Raw genomic sequence first — 23,367 nt, 5'->3', positions numbered from 1 at the left:
GGGCCTCCTCACCCTCACAAACCTCAAGCTCTCTCTCCCTCACAATCCTCTCACAAACAGAGACATACAATATCAGTGTGGATGTAGCCCAAACATTGGGGTGAACCACGATACATCTTGTGTTCTTTACTTTCTTGCAGATTCACGGTCGGATTTACGTTGTTCCAAGACCCCTCCAGTTTTGTGCATCAACAAGTGTAGTAGTGGAAAGTGACAAAGTGATGAGAAAAATATTAATACATGATACGCAGGAAAGGGGTTTTTCAGTTTGAATAACAAAACAAGAGCACTTTTACACATATAATATAGGGGTGTGATATCCACACACCCCTTTTTACTTCTCTCACCCCTTTTTAGTTTTCAGCCGTCTTATCGGATGAATTGAAGAAGATCAACGGATATAAATTAACAAGGGGTGTGCGAGAAGTAAAAATGGGTGTGTGGATAGCACACCCCATAATATATGATATGGAGTATAAGGTATGAATGTATATTAGATATTATATACATATATTTTCTTCAAAAAATAACACATGTATATTTATATAACTATAATATGCAATTTAACAAACGAATGACTTGAGTGAGGGTATCTGTCCCCATGAGCTTTCATGTCTGTCCATGAAGGTGGGTGCAACATTTACATTAATGTCGCGACATCCTGACACATGGCAACTTTGATCTTTCAAACCTATGGTGTATTACGAAGAAAAAAAAATATACACATTATAACACTAATACACATCATAACATTAGTGAATTTACAGCACGTAACAATTCAATAGTAACATGGAAAATATATTCCATAGTCAAGCCATGACATGAAAATTTAAACCCAAATTGGAAGGCTCAATGGTGTATCGCGCCAAGGAAGCTAAAATGCTTTTGTGAATCTTCTTAGTCCTCAAAATTGTGGACTATCGCGACAAATCCACCAGCTGGTCCATTTTTAAAAGAAAACACACAATCAAATTCTAGCTTCATTTTAAGACGATCGATTTTCATTTCATAGAGGAAAAAACATTACAAAGAGGAGCACATGCTCAGTCCATTAGAATGAAAAGACAACCACTAGGAGCGCATCAACAATAAACATTGGAGGAGAATCTTACCGAAGACACGGACTAACAGCCGTGAAAAGACATCCCCAGCAAAAAAAATCCCATTACAATGTCCCACAACAATTCCAGCTTCATTTTTACAGCTTTAAAACGAGTGGATGAGAGGGGTTTTGGTCGGCTCATGTGCAGGGCGCTATGCTCAGGGTGAAACTCTGTCGGTAGATTATCATTTGTGTTTTTTCTCCTAGTTGGGTTGGACCGCTTTGGTTGAATTGGATTCAAAGAGATGGGTTGCAAGGCCCGGTCAACGAAATGGGCTCAATCCAAAGTCCAATTTCAACTTCCCGGAAAACAGAATCTGAAGTTCTCAACGGCGGAATAATTGACAGTTGGGGGAACTCAGACTTGGAAATCTGCCAGGAAAGAAAACATGGCTGCCAATTTCTGGACTTCGTCTCACTAGTATGCTCCTTTCGATCCCGAAATTGTTTCCCATGTTTCTGATTTTGTTGTTTGTTTCGATTTTCGTAGGTTTAAATGTGTTTTCCAACGTGGGTTTTTGTTATTTGTTGATTATATCTGTGGTGGATGCTGAATTGTTACGTTTTTGTTGAACTTTCTTGGTTTCGATTGAGCTTCTTATGCCCTTGCATTTAAGAACTTCATTAGGTATGAGTCGGCAGCTGCATTGAATTTCGCATGCTAATCGATACAAAAGAACTAAAATTTGATAGTTCAGCTGTAGTTAATCAGAGCGTTGGGATGGATGTACAGATTCTTGTTTGATCATGATATAACAATTCAGCGAATGGTACTATGCATTACCGAACGTGCTTGATTGCGGATTATTGTTTGGGTTAATGCACAGAAAGAAATGTAACTTTTAGCAGGATTATCAAGAATTCCTAAATGATGAAATGTAACCTTTGGAGCCTTTTCACTGGATCGAAACGACAGAAGAAACAAATTGTTGTTCTGTCATGCGGTTGTGTGAGTTGGTTCTCTGCTAAATGATCATTTCCCCTAGAAGTTGTCATATGGTTCTTGGCTACTTACCATCTTATAAAGTTGGTTTGGGCATCTTCTTTGCTGAAGTGATGCTTTTTTTGTATCCTTATACCATATTGTTATTATTTTCACGTAATTGAACTCTTAGGAATAGAGCTTCTGATACAAGATTAATGGATGTTGCTCAAATGCACGTGCATAATACTGCTGATCACTATGTTTTTCATATCTGCTTTACTGTAAATTAATCGTTTTTTGCTCTTTTCCTTTTTCCTTACTTTCAGATATATCAAGATTGGCACAACTTGTAAAAGTGAGACAAAGGTCGGGCTAATTTTCTCATCTGCTTATGTTCTGGAAAATCCTTAATTCACTTCTGCCTATCTATCTGATTTCCTATTTACTGGTTTCAGGGTTGTAGCTACCGCAGTTACATATATGAGACGTGTGTACACCAAGTACGTTAACTAATTGTCATATTGTACGAGAAATGCTCAGTCACTAGCCATAAGTTCATGGCTTATTGCTTATTTGTGGTTGTTCTCTTTTGATAGTCCTGAGGCTGTTAAACTTAACCCCCAAATCCTTCCTTTCATAACTGAGTTCATATCTGTCAAGTTAATAATTTCTTTAGCTAAGCTACGTTTTTTTTTTCTGTCTCTGAACTGATTTATCTCAATAGCTAAGCTAACCTACGCATATCCTCGACTCATTGATTGTCAATCATGATTGAACGTGCCTGTTGTTTGTTTGTTTTCATCTGCATATTGTTCACCCCACTTATTTATCAGATGTTGTTTAGATGAGTGTCTGAACTTATCAACTTTGTAGTACTTAATTCCCCCCAAAAGTTCAGTGCCATGTATGCATGCGTATGGGTGTTCAATCTTTATTGTACGGATTGCATTGTTCTGATTGTTGTATTCTGGGTTCACAACGCAATTTTGTCTCAATTCACTGCACAGTTATTGTTGGCATTCCTTTCTTTGGTCTTGCCGTTTAGTAATTTATCATCGCAGCACTTTGAATTTTAGTTGTGATTTTTCTTTCCAAGCATAACGTTTCATTATTGCTTCAGGAAGAGTATGTATGATCCACGTCTCGTAGCTCCAACCTGCCTGTGCCTGGCATCTAAAGCGGAAGAAAGCACAAGGCAAGCTAAACTTCTAGTATTTTATATAAAAAAAGATTTGTAAGTAATTGTTCCTGGAAATAATAGATGCCTTTCTCCAATTTTTGTTATGATTTACTTGTCGTTCTATTTATATTGAAGCACTGACGGCAATCTGCCACATTTCTTTTACAGATTTAGATGATAAGTATAGATATGAGGTCAAAGACATACTTGAAATGGAAATGAAGATTTTAGAAGCTCTCAACTATTATCTGGTTGTATACTATCCTTATCGTTCGTTGTCTCAGTACGTACTTTTTCTGTCAGTTTTGATGAGCGGATGCTTGCAAAGATGAATCTCTCTTTACCTGCTAGTGCTTAGTTCCCACCTTGATAACGCTCTAACTACAGTAATTTTCTCTTTAATTTCCCTCGATTATTACTTAAAACCGTTTCACTCCATTTCTTTCCAGGTTGCTTCAAGATGCAGGCTTAAACGATACATATTCTATACATCATCTCCAGAAACCCACAACCCGTAGCCTTGTTATTTGGGGGCTGTTTCTTTAGGGCTCCGCTTGTTGTCGAGGGGTTTTCATATAGAAATGCCTCTTTGGTGTTTCTGATAAGCGTCGCACTCTGTAGAAATTAAACGTGAGGTAACCTTGACATTTTTTATATACAGGGGAGTTGTAAATGATACGTACAAGATGGGCCTTGCACTTGTACATCCTCCATACCTGATTGCTTTAGCTTGCATATGCATCGCTAGCGTACTTAGAGATAAAGATACCGCAGCATGGTTTGAAGAGCTTCGTGTGGACTTGAATGTGGTGAGTCTTCCGGATGTTTCTGCATCGTTTCCTTATGATTATGCATAAAAAGAGAAAAAAGACCTTTGATCTGTTTAAGGCGCAACCCTAATTGGGTCCATCATTTGATTGCATTTAGCATATCTCCTACGCTCGAGGGATCGGTTTATAAATCAGGTTTCTCTGACCAAATAGAGTTGTTGCATCTGCATTTAGCATATCATCGTAGTCTAGAGTTGGTAATAACAAATAAGTGTAGCGTGCTCTCTTTCTGTTCGTACGCTGGGAATTAATTGTAACGCATATTTTGACAGGTGAAAAACATATCAATGGAGATATTAGATTTCTACGAAAACCACCGCATGATCCCGGAGGAAAGGTTTAATGCTGCACTCAACAAGCTAGCCTACAAACCATAGATGGCCGGACAAGCCTTCCCGCTAGCACAGCCGGTCAATGTACGAAGAACTCTATCAACGGTAACCTTCTGGGAGAACAATAGTGTCATATATATCCGAAAGCTTCCTTTCGATGAACATTGGAGTCACATTAGGGTTTTCTCTGGCATAATTGCTACATTTTTCTACAAAAATTACTTCAACATTTCATCGTTGCCAATATTTCAAAAAAAAAAAAGAAAAAAAATCGCCACTTACAAGTCAGAGACTCGTAGACAAAGGAAACTTATGATTTCACTCTTGACTCTGTTTATCTTTTGCCTTCTTCTTCTTGGCCTGCTGCTTCTCTGTTATTACATACACCAAGCACACAATGATATTATACAAGTCAATGTTCTCGAGATGCAAGGGAAGTGATCTCCGCGCACAAGAACAATAATTTTCCTCAGGTGAAGTGAAAGAGTAGAGAACAGAGAGACTGAGAAAAGAGTACCTAGTTTCCTCTTAGCTTCAGATTTTGCAAAAAACTCCTTCCACTCGTCTGTTAAGACGAAAATCGGTTCATCATCCTCTTCCTCTTCCAACACACCATCACCGATTTCACCATGCGTCTGCTCCGGCAATGTCCTGTTAACAAAATGATCAGAAACCAAATCTTGAATTGCCGAATCGAGGACAATTGCTTGCATCCGGCACGTGTGGACCTAAATTGGAGTTTCTTGAGGTGTAAAAACGCCAGATGCATTCATCTCACATTGTTAATTCCATTGAAGAAAAATAAATGGCGGAATTAAGCTATTCTCTAAGAATTGCAGCAATTAAATAGAACTAGAGGGGCCAAAACCATACTTAGACCTTGAAGCAAAGAAGCTGAAGCTACTTACAGAGAGGTAGGATCGTCGTAGTGCGCTTCTTTGAACTCAGAAGGTTCCGAATTCATATGGGTTGGGAAAGGAATGGCGGCGGCAGCTGGGGGTTCTGGGTTTTGAGGAAAAGACGCAAAATTGGGGCGGAGATGGTGCAAGTGGTGGTTATGGTGGCGGCAGTGTAGGTGGTGATGGAGAGGGCAGAGGAATAAAGGGTGGCGGTGGTGATGGTGGTGGAGGTGGTGGTGGGGATGGTGAAGCAAGCATGGCCTCCATGGCCTGCATCCATGTTGAGGATCCATGGGTTTTGTTGGAAGACTGATCAGCGATGGGCAGCTGGATGGTGTGAATTCAAGTTTCAAGATCCGAACTAGATATGGGTTGAAATAATACGGTGGCCAAATGGGCTGGGTCCGGCCGATCTGGTCCAACTCGATCATTCTTAATCCAAGTGTAAATGGGCTTTTATAGATTAGTGGGTTACCATAAGCCACTTCTATAAACCTTCCAAGTGAGAATAGAAACATGAAACCGCAATAAGTATCGTAGTTCAGTTAATTAAGAGCAATCACTTTTTTATTCAGATAAATACTTACACTATATTTAGATGAAGAAATTTAAGATTATTAAGAAATTTTAAAATGACAAAAATTGAATACATAATTTGTTATTTAAACTCTCAATCATATAAATTGGAAAATAACACCTATTTACATTAAATTTAAACTTAGGAATTGGAGGTCTCAAATTTCAAGTTTTTTTATCCACGTGGAAATTCTAAGTTTCTATGTTTATGAATCCAAACAAAGGAATTAGCGCATGTCAATTTATAAATCTGATTTTTATCAAAATTTCAAGTTTATTTCTCTCATTCAAACATAGTCATTGTGAAGTCCTAACCACTAACAAAAGACATGTGAAGAGTCGTATATAGGGTTGAACGTCTCACTCTATAATCTATATGTGTTTATCGTGCATTCAAGGTTGCAAATTTCAAGGTTGCAAATGACTCTTCCTACGCAATATCGCTCTCATAAGAAAAAGCACGAACCCCATTTGAAATTGGAGTACGATGGGGAGATTCGGTTGGTAAGGTTAATAATCATTACTATCTTTGATATTCAACCTCAGTTACTTCAAAAATAGTTAAGAGATATTCTACGAAAAGACTTCGAACTTAAACACTTCTTTCAGCATTGATGAGATAAATATCACATGACCAAATTTCAGTTGCTAAACATATGAGATTCTTTAAACATCCGTGATTTCTTAATAATAGTGCTAATTAATCATAATAAAATATAAATGTTATGCCATCTCGTTTGAATGTGTTTTAAAAATAACTGAAAGCGTTTATGGTGAAAATGTTTTTGGAACCAATCCTTAGTAAAAATGCAAGTAAATTATGAAAAAAGCACTTAAAGTGCTTCTTGAAAAAAGCACATAACTGGTGTTTCTTGCAGAAAACACTTTAAGTGCTTTTGGAACCAAAAAACATTTTCTCTAAAAGCGCTTTCAATTATTTTAAAAACACATCCAAACGAGCCCATCACTCTTGTGCCAAGATCATACCATATTTAACATTTTATGAAATCTCTGACAACCACTAAAGGATAGAATTAACTTTATACACTTTGCATTTACCTCTTAAATTCAGTACCATACCATACTTTTTAAAATGTGGCATTGCTTTCAAAATAACAACAAAAAAATTTGGTGAAAAAAAAAGACAAAAAAAACTTTGATAACCAATAAGATATGACAAAATAGAATATACTTTTGGAAAATAGGCAACTTTTTACTGGAAACATTTTTTGTTGCATATAAACAAGAGTTTGAACTGTATGCATAAATTTTACGTTCATGATAAAAGCTATTTCCATATGTGTCAGACTATGAGTTTGTTTAAGATTACTTCTAGAAAAATCTAAAAGTGATTTGTGGATAGTTTGTTTGTAGTACTGGCTTTACGGCAGTTTATGTCAATTATGTCATTTAGTTTGTTGGAAATGCTCTAACAAAGTAAGGTACTATTCATCCATCATCATTTTTATTCTTTGACCCAAGTCACTTGAAATAATTGAGATACAGGGATTCCATATAATATCCATGAATCTATGGAGGGATTTGCAAATGCCACAGGACTTAGACTGAGTTAGTTAGAAATGTAGTGCATTGAAAGAGATTCACAAATAACTCATTTCAGTTCCGTCTTCGTAATGTTTTGTAGTGCGATTTCATTTTTATAATGTTTTGTAATTCCTTTCTAACTAATTTGTTTTAATTTCATTTCTATTTATATATCCTCATCTAAACATATTGTAGTTCGCTTTACAGTCGGATTAGTGAACCTAAGAGTTCACCCGACTCGTCAATGAAAGAAGTGGATTTGAGAGGACCATGGTAAATCACAATAATATTTATGTCACATGTATATTAATCTCCCTTATTATTCTTTTTATTTTTTTATTGGAGAAGTATTTGAACTTGAAAATATATATGTATATATCATATGGGGGTGAATCCGTGACACTACAAAAAAAAAACATATATCTTTTTGGTCAAACATAACCAAATATCTAGTATCAAGTTTTGAAATTGTGTGAAAAAAGTAGTGTCATGAATCCGCTAGTCTAACATAACTAAATATCTCATGTTGAAGGATAAAAGTCTAACTTAAATGTTGAAAAATCTTGGACATTTCCAGCCATTGAGAATTGATTTCGAGTTAGATGCATCCATCCATTGCTTAGTCCAAATAGTGAAAGATAATTTTTTTTGACCCTTTAAAATAATCTTTATATACTTTTTTTTGCTTGACAACGGGGCATGGGCCTGAAGAAAAAAAAAGGAAGATTACAATAGAATACCACGAGGCCACAAGACTCTATCTATATCTGTAATTAGCAACCGATGATAAGAAGGAGGAGCTTGTTCAAAAAACACTTGATCCAAACTGCATGACAAATCCAAACGAGCCAAATCATCAACAAAATTCTTTTCATGATAGATATTATGAATTTTACAAGACCAACTTTGGTGCATAAGGGCACAATAACTCAATACTAAACTTCCCAGAAGATGATTATCACTTTTGCATTTGAAATCAATTGAACCGTAAGAGCAGAATTCGATTATACCATAATCTTCTTAATTCCATTATTTCATGCAAGTTGTAGCTCAATAAGAACACCCCAAACTTCAACACATAGAATTTTACCTCAACCAAGATTAACACAAAAAACCAGAAATCCATGCCCTCGACAAATTTCTGAGAACACCACCAACCCCAATGAAGTTGGCATTCCCCTTGCGACACCCATCAACATTAAAACCTTTGGCAACCACTAATATCAACTTTATATACTTTACATCTTTCTCTTAGATCCTCTAGAATAAAGTATGCATACAAATAAAACCTTTGCCAACCACCAATATCTTATCAGAAGAAAAAATAGAATAAATTGTATATGCATAAATTGCTATCCACCAAAAGAAAAAAAAAAAATTGACATTGTCATTGCCATTGCCATTGCCATCGTTGAAACACTAAGAGCAACTCCAGCCTTCTACTTTGCTCGGGGGACGGGCTGCAGGAAGGGGCCCGAGGGCCGGTTGATTCTTCTCCAGCCATGGAGGGCCCGAGTGAGGGTGGGAGCCCGAGCACAAGGGGGGTGGAGAGTTGACAGGCCTGCAGCCCGAGGGCCAAGACATTTTTTTATTGTTTTTTGTGTCAGCCCGAGGCCCTACAGCCCCATTTCCTAGTTTTTTTTATATTTTATATTATTTAAACAAACAAAAAAACTACTATTTTATTACCTATTGCTAGGGGGGCTCCAAAGGTGGAGATGCAAAATGTAATTACTGTTCATTAATGGTAGTTACTATTCATTAAAGGCAGTTACTGTTCAATATGGTGGATTCAATAGTGGATTGCCAGGGGTAAGGGCTCCAATGGTGGAGTTGCTCTAACGAGAGAAATTTTTGTGCACCATACTGTATATTGTTTATATTTTTTTCTCTCTCTCGTCTCATAGCTATGTTTTTCTTCTTAAGATAATGAAAACTAAAACTATCGTTAGGTGGTGGTAAGTTACTATATTAATCATAAAATATATAAATTAGTAACACCATAATGCTGACTTATGGTCGTGCTAAAAAACTTCTCGTGTTAAATAAAAATAGAGTACAAACGTCATATAGAATACAAGGAAAATAATACTATGAAAACCAAAATTTTTAAACCAAATAATATGGTTGTTGATATTAAATTATTATTTAAATATTAATTAACATGTTTGTTTTCTATTTGTATATAAACACGAAAGAGCAAAAACCAAAGTAGAGATCCGAGATCTGCGGTTGGTGGGAGTGGTAATGTCTTCTTTGGTGGTGGTGGGTTGGTGAAAGGTACTATTCCATACCAATAGGCCAATAGGCAAACACCGTATCTGCGTTCTTTGCTTTTGGTGCTCTGACTTGTATGAGCGTCAAATGTTCTAATCACACACCTATCTCTCTCTCTTTATGGCCTATATATACACATATATATCTGCATTGACAGAAGAGAACTGAGCAGACACAACCGAACCGACCCAGGTCCTTCGGTCCCGTACAAAAAAACAGAGAGCCCCAAACCCCAAATCACAGCCCCTCTCTCTTCTCCCCTCATGTGGGCAATTGGGTCGGGTCCCACATTCTGATGAGAGATTCCCAAATCCTCAGAGACGAAGATCCACACATTCCTACATAAGACCCAGCCCTACGTTTCCTTCTCCCATCCCCTTAAGCCTTTAGCATCCTCCCTTTATACCTCCACTCCTCTCTGTTTTTTCTGCTTCTCTATCCTTGTTTTTGAACTCAATAGTTTGACTTTTTGTTAATTTCTTCATCTGGGTACCTCGGATTATTGGTTTTTCTCTCTTTGGTCCATCTGGGTAGCTCTCGTTTTGAGTGTTTTCATTGATTCATCGCTGCTTTTTTGAAAGATTTGATTTTTATTTTCTTCATCTGGGCACCTTCAATTTCGATTGATTTCGCTTTGTGTTTTGGGGATTTGGAATTTGGGATCTGGGTCGGTGCTGTTTTTGGATTTGGAGGTCTGTCAATGGGCGCTTTGGATGAGGGGCATTTCTGCTCGGAGCTTGAGAATGGAGTGAAGCTGGGTTGCATTGAGCTGAGTTTCGAGGAAGAACCCGAAACCATAGCTATTGAGGATGCTGTCAAAGTTCTCATGCAGGGCTTGGGGGAGGATGTTAACAGAGAAGGCTTGAAGAAGACGCCTTTTCGGGTTGCGAAGGCCCTCAGAGAAGGAACAAGGGGTAATTACTCTCCTAACTTTTGTTTGACAAAGACGATTTTTAAACTTTTGTTCAGTTCTTTTATTTAAGTTGTTTTTTCCCGTCTTAGATTTTCTGATTTTTGTTGTGTTATTGTGTGGGCCATTGTTCTGAATTTTCGTTCTTTCATTAGTTTTTGTAGTACCTTTGAATTGTTGAGGGTTTTGGGTAGTTGGTAGCATTTGGATTTAGTTGTCAATCTTTGTTCAATAATGTGGAATTTTCATGTTAGTACCAAACTAGTCGTGTTCCAAGTATTGGGACTCCATATGAAAGAGGATCCTGTCACGAAAACGGCTGTCATTGCAATCATGGTGGGCCTATATTGGTAGGAAGTGGTTTTACTTAACTTTTGACGTTGTGTGTTAACTGTTTCAAGCTTTTGACACTATTCCCATGGATCAAGTTCCTGGATTAACCTTATTCTGGAAATTGTTAGCAACGATACAAAATGCTTCCTGCTTGCAGCCGCCTTCCGCAACTTATTGACCTCGAAAACTCTGACCTCAGATTTCAGGATGGCAATTGTATGCATTTTTCGGACTTGCAGTACACGGATCATCTTCTTTTGGAACTTCAAAAACATAAGACTTTTCTTTTGGAATGCTAACTCTGTAATTTATTGGAAGCTAGATGCTGAGCTTATTTTCCCTCCTATTTTTTATTCCTTTTAATCATCTTTTTTTCTCTATACGCGTAGTCTAAGTTTATCCATCATGGCTACCAAAAACATCTAGAATTGCTTCTGTTTCTAGGTTGTTATGGGTGAGGAATTGTGCTCCAACTCTTTATGAGGCTAAGTTCTTCGTTGGCATATATGTATGTGTGTGCGTGTGTGTTATCTCCAAGTTAAGAAGTTGTTCCCAATTGCCGTTTCAGATTGATTCTTTATGCAGCATGAAGCATGTTTCCTGATTCATTCACGTGCTTTTAATATGACATGGATGATATTGGTGGTGCTGATTTCTTTTAAAATATTCACTTAAAAGTGAAGCTATCCCAAGTACTGATTCGGAAACCTTAATTATTTCCCAGGTTACAGACAAAAGGTTAAGGACATTGTGCAAGGTGCTTTATTTCCTGAAGCTGGTCTGGACAATGCAGTTGGTCATGCTGGAGGAGCTGGTGGACTTGTAGTCGTTCGAGATCTTGACCTCTTCTCGTATTGTGAATCTTGTATGCTACCGTTCCAGGTTAAATGTCATGTGGGTTATGTCCCTTCTGGTCAACGGGTTGTAGGCTTAAGCAAGCTCTCTCGAGTAGCTGATGTGTTTGCAAAACGTCTCCAAGATCCCCAGCGTCTAGCAGATGAAGTGTGTTCAGCTTTGCAGCATGGAATCAAACCAGCAGGTGTTGCAGTCGTACTCCAATGTTTGCACGTCCATTTCCCAAATCTGGAATCAGTTTTTCTTGACTCGAACCACCAAGGATGGGTAGAGTTACTGGTCAGCTCAGGTTCAGGAGTCTTTGAAAATGAAAATGCCAATATTTGGGCTGATTTTTGGAGTCTGCTGAGATTCAGAGGCATAAATGTGGAGAAAACTCGCGTGACAGACACTAGTGATCACCATTGGTGTCCATCTCGATCTTCTGTAGGTGCAATTGCTGCCTTCAAGATGGAATCTGTCAATCCGGGAATGGTCACTGCAGTAGCTTCAATTCTTAGGTCGCTGGGTGAAGACCCATTAAGGAAGGAGCTTGTAGGAACACCTGCTCGTTTTGTGAAGTGGTTGATGAACTTCCAAAATAGTAACTTCAATATGAAGCTGAATGGCTTTGTTTCTGACAATGGAGATAGCTTCAAGGGAAAGCACATCCATTCCGAGCTGAACTTGTCATTCTGGTCACAGTGTGAGCATCATCTACTTCCTTTCTACGGTGTTGTGCATATAGGATTTATGTGCACCGAAGGATCCAATCCCATTGGAAAATCTCTTTTGCAATCGATCGTGTGTTTTTACGGCTTTAAGCTCCAAGTACAAGAAAGACTCACACGACAGATAGCAGAGATGATATCACCACTGTTAGGTGGAGATGTGATTGTGGTTGTGGAGGCTAGCCACACCTGTATGATCTCTAGAGGAATCGAGAAGTTTGGAAGCAGTACAGCAACAATTGCTGTACTGGGTCGATTTTCAACTGACCCTGCTGCAAGAGCCAAGTTTATGCAGAGCATTCCAAACACCTCCGTTTCAGGACGATGATCCTAGTTCATCAACAAATTTTATGAAGATATCTATTTTTCTCACGCTATTTCTTTGCGAGGCATTTGATTAGCCATCGTACCAGCTTGACCGTGATAAGTTGAAGATCAAGGATGTCCTCCGAGCAAATCTCGGTAGTCTTGCCCATTTTTGGTGTTGGCGGGTGTTGAAGTTTTGATTCGAGGACTCCAAAGTTTTGGTCTTTTATCTTCTTCTACCGTCTGTAGCATAAGCCCTTGCAAGATTCCAAGGCCTGTCGTTGTTTCAAAGATTATGTTTTCTCGGTGCTTTTTTGTGCTTGTTCCTTTTCTGGAATACGAAGGAAGAATGCTGAATACGAATAATACGTTCAACAGTTTTTCAGATTGATTCTATTTACTCATCAACAGAAACACCATTACTACTTGGAGCAAATGTATTTTGAGTGTATGAATCTTCGGAAAATACGCGTAAATAGAACTTTGAGTAATATTAATACAATACAGAGAATGAACAACATTATCAACAAGGGCGTTCGCTGCAAGCGAAACAGATTGAAAGTGAAAATAAATTACAAAACCATATAAACATGAGCACTTAACAGGCGCATATACACAGAAGTGTCGGAACAACGTGATTATACCGTGTAGGAGTGAATTATAAGACACTGAAACAAATTAACTTATTCGTCTAACCACAAGTGTCGGATTTTACTCCATTCGATCCTGTCGTCTAACCACAAGTGTCGGATTTTACTCCAGTCGATCCGGATATTCTGAAGTTTCGTTTTACTATTACGAAGTTCTACTCTCGGCAAGGGGCTATTGTCGATATGCTCTTCCGCCGAAGGATCACGCTGAATATGCTCTTCGAGCGAAGTGGATGAAGGCGGTGAGGGGTTATTGTGAATGTGTGCTTGCGGTGAAGGGACATGGCAATGTTGAATATGCGCTTGAGGCCAAGGGCAGTAGCCGTGCTGAAGAATATTAGCAGGAGCATACATGATAACAGTGAGAAAGTTTCGACCTGCATGTAATTAACCACAATCAGCAAACCAACAAGGTACTGGAAAGATTTGGGAAAGATGACAGCACACAGATGACAGATTCCATCAGTGTTTGCAAAAGTACTGACCTTTCTTTTACGAGGAAGATTTTTCTCGGCATGCTCAAGCGAATAGCGTATCATGTCAACTATTGTCAACTGAGTTACTGCATCACTGCTTTCTACTAGCACAAAGAGAAACATCAAACTTTCTAAAAACTAATTAATATGAAAACCATAACGGAGAAGAGGATAACTTCAAGGTTCACCTGGGATGTCAAAAATTTGAGTTGTAGGAGGAATACCAAGCAGTTCTCCCAAATGGACACGAACACGAGCACATTCATCAAGTGAAAGTAAATCACCATGTGTAACAACAAGAAGGGGTTTATCATCTGGAAGAAAAAATGGAGAGGTAGTGACTAAACACCTTAAATTCAATCTTCCAACACTTCCCTTCGACTATTGAAATAAAGAGTCATAAAACCTCAATATCCAAATACCTTTAAATGCCAAGTATCGAGATTTGAAAGCTGAGGCGATCATTTCAGTATATTGTGTCTCTGCATCTTCATTGCTTTCCATTGATTTCAGAACTGAAAGGCCATTAACAACAAATATGACAAAATTAACGTTCTTGATCTCACTGGACAGATAACCATCATCACGATCTTTGTACATCATTGTGTTCCTCAAACTTGGACTGTCTGAATCCCTGAGAGTCAATTGAGATCAATTTAAGTGAACGAAAGTAAACAAATTCGTAAAGCCAAAATGAGACGGATGTACAGACTTGGAAATGCAGACCTGACAACAAGCTCCCCATGACGAACACCATGTTCCATCCAATGCTTCAGTATTTTTATGTTTTCAGGTGAATTATCAGACAAACTACGAGTATCATAAAGGCAAAAAGAACTCGAACATCTTGGCATCATATATTCATGCAGGAAAAAGGTTCCATCTCCAAGAGATGAATTATCTGGCACAATGAAACAATCCAGGTTAAGCTGTGGAACATACATAACTAAGTTCATTTTCAAATAAGCGTCTTTCATGATTCACAACTGAAGCCATACATGATACTTGGGCTCTTTCCGAGGCAAACTTGTCATCTTCAAACACCTTCGAGATTCTATTTACAAGACTGCTCTTTCCAGATCCTTTTGGACCAACCAATAAAAGTGTTGTTGTATTTGGCACATCATAGTCCCTCGGTTTCACAGCACCTACTCTATCAATCCACGCACCGGGGGTGTAGCTGTTAAATCCATGAGACCACATCACTTCAAGCAACCACATAACCAATCTAGCCAATATAAACAATAAAAAGTACTAAACACAGAAGATTACCTATATCGTTAAGTCCTAAAATGATACCAAAAAAAGGCCTTAATTTCTGAAAATTCTACATCAATCTCAACGAGTTACTGTTCAACCATACTGACCACAAATAGAAAAAGAGCGTATCTTTGACACACATTACAAATAACATGCGTATAGCCCGAGGAATTTCAGGACAAAACATCTTGCGAAGTACTGGAATCGTTCTGATACGCACATAAATCTTAAATCGAAAGGTCTCGTACTAAACAAATATTGTACCTCAAGATTTTGCTCTTGGCTTCTTCCAAATCTTTGCTTCGAATCCGCAAGTCATCATAACTCTGCAAAATCTTCCTATAAACATTTTCCATCCTCTGATCGGCTTCAAAATCCAAAGAAGCGGAAGAAATTTGACTTCCCACTCCGCAAAATTTTCGAAAACCCGGCCCAGTTTGTTCATCCACTGCATCATCCTCCATATTCATGCTCACACCATTTCTGCCCCATTGAAAAACCAGAACCCACTTTAAAGTTTCAAACTTTCACAAACAGACATAAATTTGATCAGACTTCTACAAACCCAGTTTCTGTTTTCGCGTTCATAACGCTACAAACAAGAAACTGAAAAATGATTTCCGAGAATCTAGTCCTATAGTTCAAAACCAATTTTGATCATTTCTGTTTCATCATATTTTCTCAGGAACGAAACAGGAAGTAAGAAAACGAGAGAACTAATGGGAGTGTGGGAATCCATGAGGTACCTTAGAAGTTGTGATGAGAGTTGGGAGGAATCTTCGCTGAGTGAGGAGTCTTCTTCTTGTTCCCCAGTAACTGTATTTTTACCATTAGGGAAATAGTCGGTTATTAACTTTACTTACCCAAATCACATGTGAAAAAGCCATATATGGCTTATGGATGAGCTGATAACTCACCTCCGCCATCGCCACCCATGTCAGCTCGCTGCGAGTTGCAGTCTTCAGAGAGAGAGAGAGAGAGAGAGAGAGAGAGAGGGAGGAGAGGGAGAAGGAATAAAGGTCTCGTTTGTTTTAGGTTCCATCCATGACTACTACTTCCCCATCTAAAATCCGTAATGAAAATGTCAAATTAACTAAGGAAGGTGTTAACTCAATTTCTTTAAATTTTTTTTCCATTCTGAATTATTCAACCTTTTATTTCTTCATTACTGACAAATGAACAAGCTCAAAAAGTAACTAAATTAGCAGAATGTTTTAAAGGAAGGAAGATTTGATAGTTAAGAAACCAGGTTGACAAAGACGGCGCACCTGCCACGTGTTGGGCATGACACCGTTGATTGATGCTTTCCTTTTAATTAATCTTTTTTTTCATCGTAACAGTCAAATTGCAAACGTAAGGGTGCGCACGATCCGGTTCGGCCATTTCTTTTAACCTTCTGAAATGTAGTGAGAGAGAGAGAACTCGAGAGGTTTTAGAGAGAGAAGTAAAGAACGGAAAACTTCAACGTATTAATTTCTTAGCAATTAAGCAAGTACATTCAATAGTATTTATACACTTCTTAATACTTCTTGTTTGTACCATACTTGATCAATCCTGAAACTACTGAGCACCGGTCAACGTTATACCGTCAAGGATCCAGAAGAGCTTCCCTTCAACCAGGAGGCCAATCACAGCGCGACACGTGTCGACATCAGAAGCCAATCACAGCGCGACACGTGTCAACATCAGAAGCCAATCACAACATGACACGTGTCAATGACAGAACAAAACTAGAAACTCTCTTCTATAAATAGGGGTCATACTCCCACAATAATCTCTAATGTCATTTTGTACTAAACTATTCACTAGAACTCACTAAACCAGAGCTTGAACCTATGTATTTGTGTAAACCCTTCACAATTAATGAGAACTCCTCTACTCCGTGGACGTAGCCAATCTGGGTGAACCACGTACATCCTGTGTTTGCTTCTCTGTCTCTATTCATTTACGTACTTATCCTCACTAGTGACCGAAGCAACCAAGCGAAGGTCACAAAACCTGACACTTTCTGTTGTACCAAAGTCCTCGCTGATTTTGTGCATCAACATTTGGCGCCGTCTGTGGGAAAGACACTTACTCCCACTCTCTTCAGCTTTGTTAAGCTGGTTTCCACCGCTCGTACACTTTCTTTTGGCCAAGCATCTCTCTCCGATATGGGGAGCGAAAGAAGCCACAGCACACAGAATGACACCCCCGCTAGACCTAGTATGAAGCAACGAAAGCAGGAAGGAAATAGAGTTACTCTTCAAGCTAAAGTCGATGAGCTAGAGGTTCAGAACAATAAGATAGCGATGAAGAATGAAGTCCTCCAGGAACAATATGAAAAACTTTTCGAGATGCTTCACGAGGCTAGGCAAGCTCAAACACATAAGCTCGTCGCCCCTGTTGAGGTCAACAATCAAATGAATGCCCCCCAACACGGAGGGTCGCCGATATCCGACACGGACATCCCTGATAGGGATCGAGCTATACATCAATGTGATAATCAACATGAGACTTCTCTCAACCCAGCTGCTTCAACCCGAAGCAGGAGAAGTAGAGGAAAACACCTCCTCACAGAGGGTGCGGAAGGATCAAAAGCTGTCTATCGCGATTGTCGAGACTTCCTAAAGCAACGTCGAGAGAATCCCATCCACATAAGCTCGAAGATCAATGACCCAAGGGTTTCTGAAAGACTCGGTCCTCTTCCACGACCCAGGCCAGCTGCCAATCTAGAGAAGGGGCAACAAGTCCCAGAAGAATATGAAGGTACTGGGGACTCGGAAACATTCCGACATACTCACTCTAGAAGTCAGTATGGCGAGTCCAGAGAAAGATCACGCTATCTTGATCAAACTTTCCTACTTCCAAGAGGCGATGGGGACTTAAAGAAGAAAACTTCGGTGGTGCACGACTCCGCTCAGGACCCCCTTGTCCTGCAGTTCCTTGAGGAAGTAAACAAGCTAAAGGCTGAACGTCAAGCCGAGATACCTGACTGGAACCAACCCAGGCTTGGCCCTCTCACAAGAAGGATCCTCAACTCTCCCCTCCAAGCAAAGACAAAGCAGAAGCTTGACTTACAGCTCTATACTGGAAGGGAAGACCCGATTGAACACCTTAACCTCTTTGAGTCCACCATGGTATACCGGGGACACACCGACGAAGAACGGTGCCTTCTCTTCCCCTCCACCCTCTCTGGCGGAGCTTTAAACTGGTATTGCCGTCTTCCACCTGAGACAGTAGACTCATTTGAAGAGTTGAGAAAGCTGTTTGTCTCTCAACACATCTTCCAGACCGATCGCTTGCATTCCGCATATGACTTGTACACTATTCGCCAGAAGCCGGACGAGTCATTACGAAAGTACGCTGGCCGCTTCAGCCATGAGTATTCTCGCTGCGCTGAGGCAGATGACAAGACCGCCCTCAAGGCTTTCACGGCAGGCTTACGTGACTGTTTCTTCAAGTACATGATCAATGCCAACACTTGGAAGACTTACTCTGAGGTGATGACACAAGCTTACAACCATGCCTCCGTCGAGGCAAGGACATATCAAGGGAAACCCCCTACAGTCACCCCTTATCAGCAAGTAGGGAGTGGAAGCCAGATCCAACCGAATGAAAAGACCTCAACCTTCCAAATGGTAGCAGCACACCCCCCTGCCTCATTTAATGCTTCGCCGAGTCAGCAGACATATCAATCTCAGGGCAAAAGGAAAGACTTCCATCCTCACCAATCTCATTTTAATAAAAAGAATAAAGGGCACTATCGCGATAACTCAGGATATCGTCACAATAATGCCCGCCCCCAGGCGGTCAACGCAGTGGGCCAATCACGTGTCAAGACAGGCCCTACCCCGAGGTATGAGACATACACCTCTTTGAATGCTACATGTGCTGCCATCTACCCCAGTATAGCTCACCTGATACCAAAGCCAAAGCCAAGACAGCCAGATTACAAGTCCACGAAGAACACGGGCATGTTTTGCTGCTACCACGAGTATAATGGCCATGATAGTGAGAAGTGCATTATCCTCCGTGACCATATTGAAGCTTTGGCACGTGAAGGAAAAATTGATCAGTTCCTCCTTCACCCTCCAAGGGATAACCGTAACCAACGCCAGGTGAATGTGATATATTCCATAAGCGGCGGCACACCCATGTCTGAATCTTCCAATAGGGCCATGAAAAGCAGTGAACGAACTTTGAGACCTGGCCATCAAGTGTTTCACGTGGAAGACATCAGAGGAGGCAAGTATCAAAAGCCTAACTGGGATCCAATATGTTTCTACCCTGAGGAAGAAAGAGGTATCATCTACCCTTACAATGACCCGCTGATCGTGGAAGCTCACATAGCAAATTTTGATGTGAAACGAATCCTGATAGACACAGGTGCTTCAGTCAATATCATGTTTGCTGAAGCTTTCAAGGCGCTTAATGTAGCTGAACACTTGCTCGATCGCTCGATTTCTCCTCTGATAAGCTTCTCTGGCGATATCGTGCAACCTTTAGGGAGTATACACTTACCCTTCACCATTGGTACGGGCCCCTACACAGCTACTATTACCACTAACTTCCTAGTGGTCAACTGCCCGACGGCATACAATGTCATCTTTGGGCGCACAGGCATCAATGATCTCAAGGCCATGGTATCCACACATATGTTGTTGATGAAGTTTCCAACCCCTTTCGGCAATGGGTACATCAGGGGAGATCAACTTAGTGCTCGATCATGTTACAACACTTCAGTCAAACAACAACACTTGCCTGTCCCCAAGGAGACTCTCTTTATACATAACCAAGTCGTAAAGACCAGTCCAGATGAATCCAACTCGGGTCTTCAAGATGGCAACAGTCAACCCGACGACCCTCGAGATGACTCATTCACCCAGCAAGCACAACCCGCTGAAGAGTTAGAGAAGGTTTCTATCTCCAAAGACCATCCAGACCGCATGGTGAAGATTGGCACCACTTTGTCACCACCCATTCGGTTGTCGCTGATCTCCTTTTTGCAAGAGAACGCTGAGGTCTTCGCTTGGTCATATAAAGATATGCCGGGCATCTCTCCCGATATCATCTGTCACCACTTGAGTATTGATCCCAAGACCAAACCAGTAAAACAGAAGCGAAGATCTTATGATGTTGAGCGATACGAGGCGATGAAAGCAGAAGTTGAAAAACTCAAGGACATCGGCTTCGTCCGTGAAGTCAATTACCCAACATGGGTAGCAAATGTTGTCCTTGTTAAGAAAAATCCGACCAAGGAAAGTCTCCTGCTTCAAAAGGTCTTGTGGAGAATGTGTGTCGACTACACCGACTTAAACAAAGGATGCCCGAAGGATAGTTTCCCCCTTCCTCTCATTGATAGACTTATAGACTCTACGGCAGGGTGTGAGCTCTTGAGTTTCATGGACGCTTATTCAGGATACAACCAAATCCTCATGAACCCCTCAGACCAAGAACACACAGCCTTCACTACTGACAGGGGACTATATTGCTACAAAGTTATGCCCTTCGGTCTAAAGAATGCAGGAGCAACTTATCAGAGACTGGTCAATTCAATGTTCGCCGAACAGATTGGGAAGAGCATGGAAGTTTATGTTGATGATATGTTAGTCAAGAGCAAACATGCTGACCAACACATCACCAATCTATCTGAAACTTTCACCATTCTAAAGAGGTATCGAATGAGGTTGAACCCTAACAAATGTGCCTTCGGTGTGGGCTCTGGCAAATTCTTAGGCTTCATGATTAGCCAACGAGGCATTGAAGCTAACCCCGAAAAGATCAAAGCAATCCTCGACATGAAAGAGCCAGTAACTTCAAAAGACATCCAAAGCCTTACTGGCAAGGTGGCAGCCTTAACCAGATTCATCTCCAAAGCCACAGACAGATGTGCTCATTTCTTCAAAGCACTAAAGGGAAATAAGAAGTACATTACATGGACGGAGGAATGTGCCAAGGCATTCAGGAACCTCAAAGAGTACATGAGTAAAGCCCCTCTGCTCTCCAAACCAGAAGTTGGTGACACTCTCATTATCTATCTATCGGTTTCGGCTTCAGCAGTCAGTTCTGTTCTTATTCGAAATGACAGTGGTGTCGAACGGCCCGTCTACTATGCTAGCAAGGCCCTACAAGATGCGGAGACACGATACTCCAACATTGAGAAATTAGCTCTAGCATTGGTCATGTCTGCTCGAAAACTTCGCCCTTATTTCCAAGCACACGCCATCATCGTGCTTACCAATCACCCTCTTCGACAGATACTCCAGAGTCCTGACACGTCTGGGCGAATGATCAAATGGGCGATAGCATTGGGTGAGTTTGACATCTCCTACCAACCAAAACCAGCCGAAAAGGGTCAAGCAGTAGCAGATTTCATCGCCGACTTCACATATCCTGTTGACATTGCTTCTACACCTGAAGCAGTAGCTTCATTACCATCGGAAGCTCAGAAAGTAGAATCAACGACCCCAGCATGGAGTCTGTATGTTGATGGCTCATCCAACCAACAAGGCTGCGGAGCAGGATTAGTCCTCACTACCCCCGACAAAGTGGCGATAGAATACGCTATTCGTTTCAAATTCAAGGCATCGAACAACGAGGCCGAATACGAAGCCCTTCTAGCAGGCTTACGTTTGGCCAAACACCTTGGGGTTAAACGAATTGATATCTTCAGTGACTCCCAATTAGTGGTCAACCAAGTCACAAACAACTTTGATGCTAAGGATAGCTCCATGGCAGCATATCTTGCGCAAACACGACTTTTGCTCAAGCACTTCCACTACCAGATCACCCAAGTTCCTCGAGAGGCAAACAGTCATGCAGACGCTTTGGCTCGCCTCGCCTCGGCAGTGGAAGACAAGATTGGGAGAAAAATTCATGTCGAATTGTTGGCAGAACCAAGCACCATGGTCGCGGAGGTGTGCAATTTACAACAAGAAGATAGTTGGATCACCCCAATTTATAAATTCCTTGCTCATGGCACCCTCCCAATTGACAAAGTCCAAGCTAAGCAGATTCGATACAAGTCTGCCCGCTACCTGATCATTAATGACCAACTCTACAAGCGCGGTTTCACCCTGCCATACCTAAGATGCCTTACACCTGCGGAGGCGGAAATTGTCCTTCGGGAAATACATGAAGGAGTCTGCGGAGATCATGCTAGGTCTCGATCCCTAGCACACAAGACTTTTCGCCAAGGATACTATTGGCCAATACTCCACCAAGATGCCATCAGAATATCTCGCTCATGTGATAAGTGTCAACGCTACGCAACTATCCCTCACTCCCCTCCCGAGCCGCTCACTCCTATGATCAGCCCTTGGCCCTTCGCCCAATGGGGACTTGATTTGATCGGCCCAATGCCTGCAGGGAAAGGCAAGGTCCGCTATGCAATCGTTGCAGTTGACTACTTCACAAAGTGGGCTGAAGTAGAACCCTTGGCAACTATTACTGAGGGAAAAATAGAGGACTTCGTATGGAAGAACATCCTCTGCAGATTCGGCATTCCCAATGCGATAGTCACGGACAATGGGCGGCAGTTCGACAACAAGAAGTTCAAGATGTTCTGCTCTAAGTTCAACATCAACTTATGTTTTGCCTCTCCAGCCCATCCCCAGTCTAATGGACAAGTCGAGGCCGTTAACAAAATAATCAAGCGCACTCTGAAAACTAGCTTGGACAAAGCTAAAGGTTGTTGGCCAGAATTCGTACCTCAAGTTCTTTGGTCATACCGCACTTCATATCGGACTTCCACAGGAGAAACTCCATTCTCACTTGCTTTTGGTACAGAAGCAGTTGTCCCGGTTGAGCTTGAGCAAGCAACATACCGAATCCAGAACTACATACAGAGTGAGAACGACAAGCAACTCACCCTCAACCTGGATCTAGTCGAGGAACACAGAAATCAGGCTCACCTGAGGAATGTCGCCTACAAGCAGCGCATCTCCAACTACTACTACTCAAGGGTCAAACCTCGCTCTTTCAAAGTCGGAGACTGGGTACTGAAGAAAAGATTACTATGTGATAGAGTCCCGAGTGAAGGAACACTCAGTCCTAACTGGGACGGACCGTTCGAGGTCGTCAGCATCAGCCGCCCTGGCTCCTACAAGCTCAGAAGCTCCGACGGCAAAACCCTTGGCCATCCATGGAATGCTGACCACTTGAAGTACTATTACAAATAGACTTACATTGTACAAGTGTTAAGCTATAGCCGTTCGGCA

The 23,367-nt window shown here is 40.7% G+C and overlaps 4 protein-coding genes across 7 annotated transcripts; 2 read left to right on the top strand and 2 right to left on the bottom strand.

The window, feature by feature from the left end:
* Window positions 1-1,025: 1,025 nt before the first annotated feature.
* LOC126622167 (cyclin-C1-1-like) lies at window positions 1,026-4,598 on the top strand. Of its 3 annotated transcripts, XM_050290834.1 has the most exons (8): window positions 1,028-2,051; window positions 2,354-2,393; window positions 2,483-2,527; window positions 3,148-3,257; window positions 3,370-3,490; window positions 3,657-3,683; window positions 3,848-4,016; window positions 4,310-4,598. In XM_050290834.1, exons 1-8 carry the CDS (start codon window positions 2,042-2,044, stop codon window positions 4,412-4,414), a joined length of 627 nt encoding a protein of 208 aa, XP_050146791.1. In that variant the 5' UTR covers window positions 1,028-2,041; the 3' UTR covers window positions 4,415-4,598. The 3 variants fall into 3 exon arrangements, 1 of the variants encoding a protein (XP_050146791.1); XR_007623352.1 differs by having other exon boundaries at window positions 1,026-1,523; window positions 3,148-3,261; window positions 3,376-3,490; window positions 3,657-4,016; XR_007623351.1 differs by having other exon boundaries at window positions 1,026-2,393; window positions 3,148-3,261; window positions 3,376-3,490; window positions 3,657-4,016.
* LOC126622166 (uncharacterized) lies at window positions 4,481-5,601 on the bottom strand. The gene is made up of 3 exons (XM_050290833.1): window positions 5,278-5,601; window positions 4,887-5,020; window positions 4,481-4,740 (listed from the first exon to the last, which is right to left on the bottom strand). Exons 1-3 carry the CDS (start codon window positions 5,559-5,561, stop codon window positions 4,688-4,690), a joined length of 471 nt encoding a protein of 156 aa, XP_050146790.1. The 5' UTR covers window positions 5,562-5,601; the 3' UTR covers window positions 4,481-4,687.
* A 4,037-nt stretch (window positions 5,602-9,638) lies between these two features.
* LOC126622164 (GTP cyclohydrolase 1-like) lies at window positions 9,639-13,165 on the top strand. The gene is made up of 2 exons (XM_050290829.1): window positions 9,639-10,580; window positions 11,634-13,165. The coding sequence occupies exons 1-2, from the start codon at window positions 10,367-10,369 to the stop codon at window positions 12,800-12,802; spliced, it is 1,383 nt and encodes a 460-aa protein (XP_050146786.1). The 5' UTR covers window positions 9,639-10,366; the 3' UTR covers window positions 12,803-13,165.
* Window positions 13,166-13,237: 72 nt separating this feature from the next.
* LOC126622165 (uncharacterized) lies at window positions 13,238-16,355 on the bottom strand. Of its 2 annotated transcripts, none has more exons than XM_050290832.1 (9): window positions 16,084-16,355; window positions 15,913-15,982; window positions 15,431-15,649; window positions 14,905-15,086; window positions 14,633-14,807; window positions 14,329-14,540; window positions 14,095-14,220; window positions 13,876-14,010; window positions 13,238-13,807 (listed from the first exon to the last, which is right to left on the bottom strand). In XM_050290832.1, the coding sequence occupies exons 1-9, from the start codon at window positions 16,100-16,102 to the stop codon at window positions 13,464-13,466; spliced, it is 1,482 nt and encodes a 493-aa protein (XP_050146789.1). In that variant the 5' UTR covers window positions 16,103-16,355; the 3' UTR covers window positions 13,238-13,463. The 2 variants fall into 2 exon arrangements, with proteins under 2 accessions (XP_050146789.1, XP_050146787.1); XM_050290830.1 differs by having other exon boundaries at window positions 13,443-13,807; window positions 13,916-14,007; window positions 16,084-16,352.
* Window positions 16,356-23,367: the final 7,012 nt, after the last annotated feature.

The sequence above is a fragment of the Malus sylvestris genome, chromosome 5, assembly GCF_916048215.2.
Source record: "Malus sylvestris chromosome 5, drMalSylv7.2, whole genome shotgun sequence".
NCBI classification, from domain to species: Eukaryota; Viridiplantae; Streptophyta; class Magnoliopsida; order Rosales; family Rosaceae; genus Malus; species Malus sylvestris.
Note: the sequence above shows the minus strand (reverse complement) of the source record. Positions and strands in the feature narration are given on the sequence as shown.

Excerpts from the sequence above, each read along its gene's own strand:
- LOC126622165 (XM_050290832.1), bottom strand. Across the intron at positions 15,650-15,912 it reads CTCTCATCACAACTTCTAAG|AAATGGTGTGAGCATGAATA; the intron begins GTACCTCATGGA and ends TCAATGGGGCAG. Across the intron at positions 14,808-14,904 it reads GGAAAGAGCCCAAGTATCAT|ATAATTCATCTCTTGGAGAT; the intron begins GTATGGCTTCAG and ends TCATTGTGCCAG.
- LOC126622164 (XM_050290829.1), top strand. The coding sequence starts at position 10,367 with ATGGGCGCTTTGGATGAGGGGCATTTCTGCTCGGAGCTTGAGAATGGA. Across the intron at positions 10,581-11,633 it reads CCTCAGAGAAGGAACAAGGG|GTTACAGACAAAAGGTTAAG; the intron begins GTAATTACTCTC and ends ATTATTTCCCAG.
- LOC126622166 (XM_050290833.1), bottom strand. The coding sequence starts at position 5,561 with ATGGATCCTCAACATGGATGCAGGCCATGGAGGCCATGCTTGCTTCAC. Across the intron at positions 5,021-5,277 it reads TACGACGATCCTACCTCTCT|GACATTGCCGGAGCAGACGC; the intron begins GTAAGTAGCTTC and ends TTTTGTTAACAG. Across the intron at positions 4,741-4,886 it reads TGAAGCTAAGAGGAAACTAG|AGAAGCAGCAGGCCAAGAAG; the intron begins GTACTCTTTTCT and ends ATGTAATAACAG.
- LOC126622167 (XM_050290834.1), top strand. Across the intron at positions 2,394-2,482 it reads CTTGTAAAAGTGAGACAAAG|GGTTGTAGCTACCGCAGTTA; the intron begins GTCGGGCTAATT and ends TACTGGTTTCAG. Across the intron at positions 4,017-4,309 it reads TTCGTGTGGACTTGAATGTG|GTGAAAAACATATCAATGGA; the intron begins GTGAGTCTTCCG and ends ATATTTTGACAG.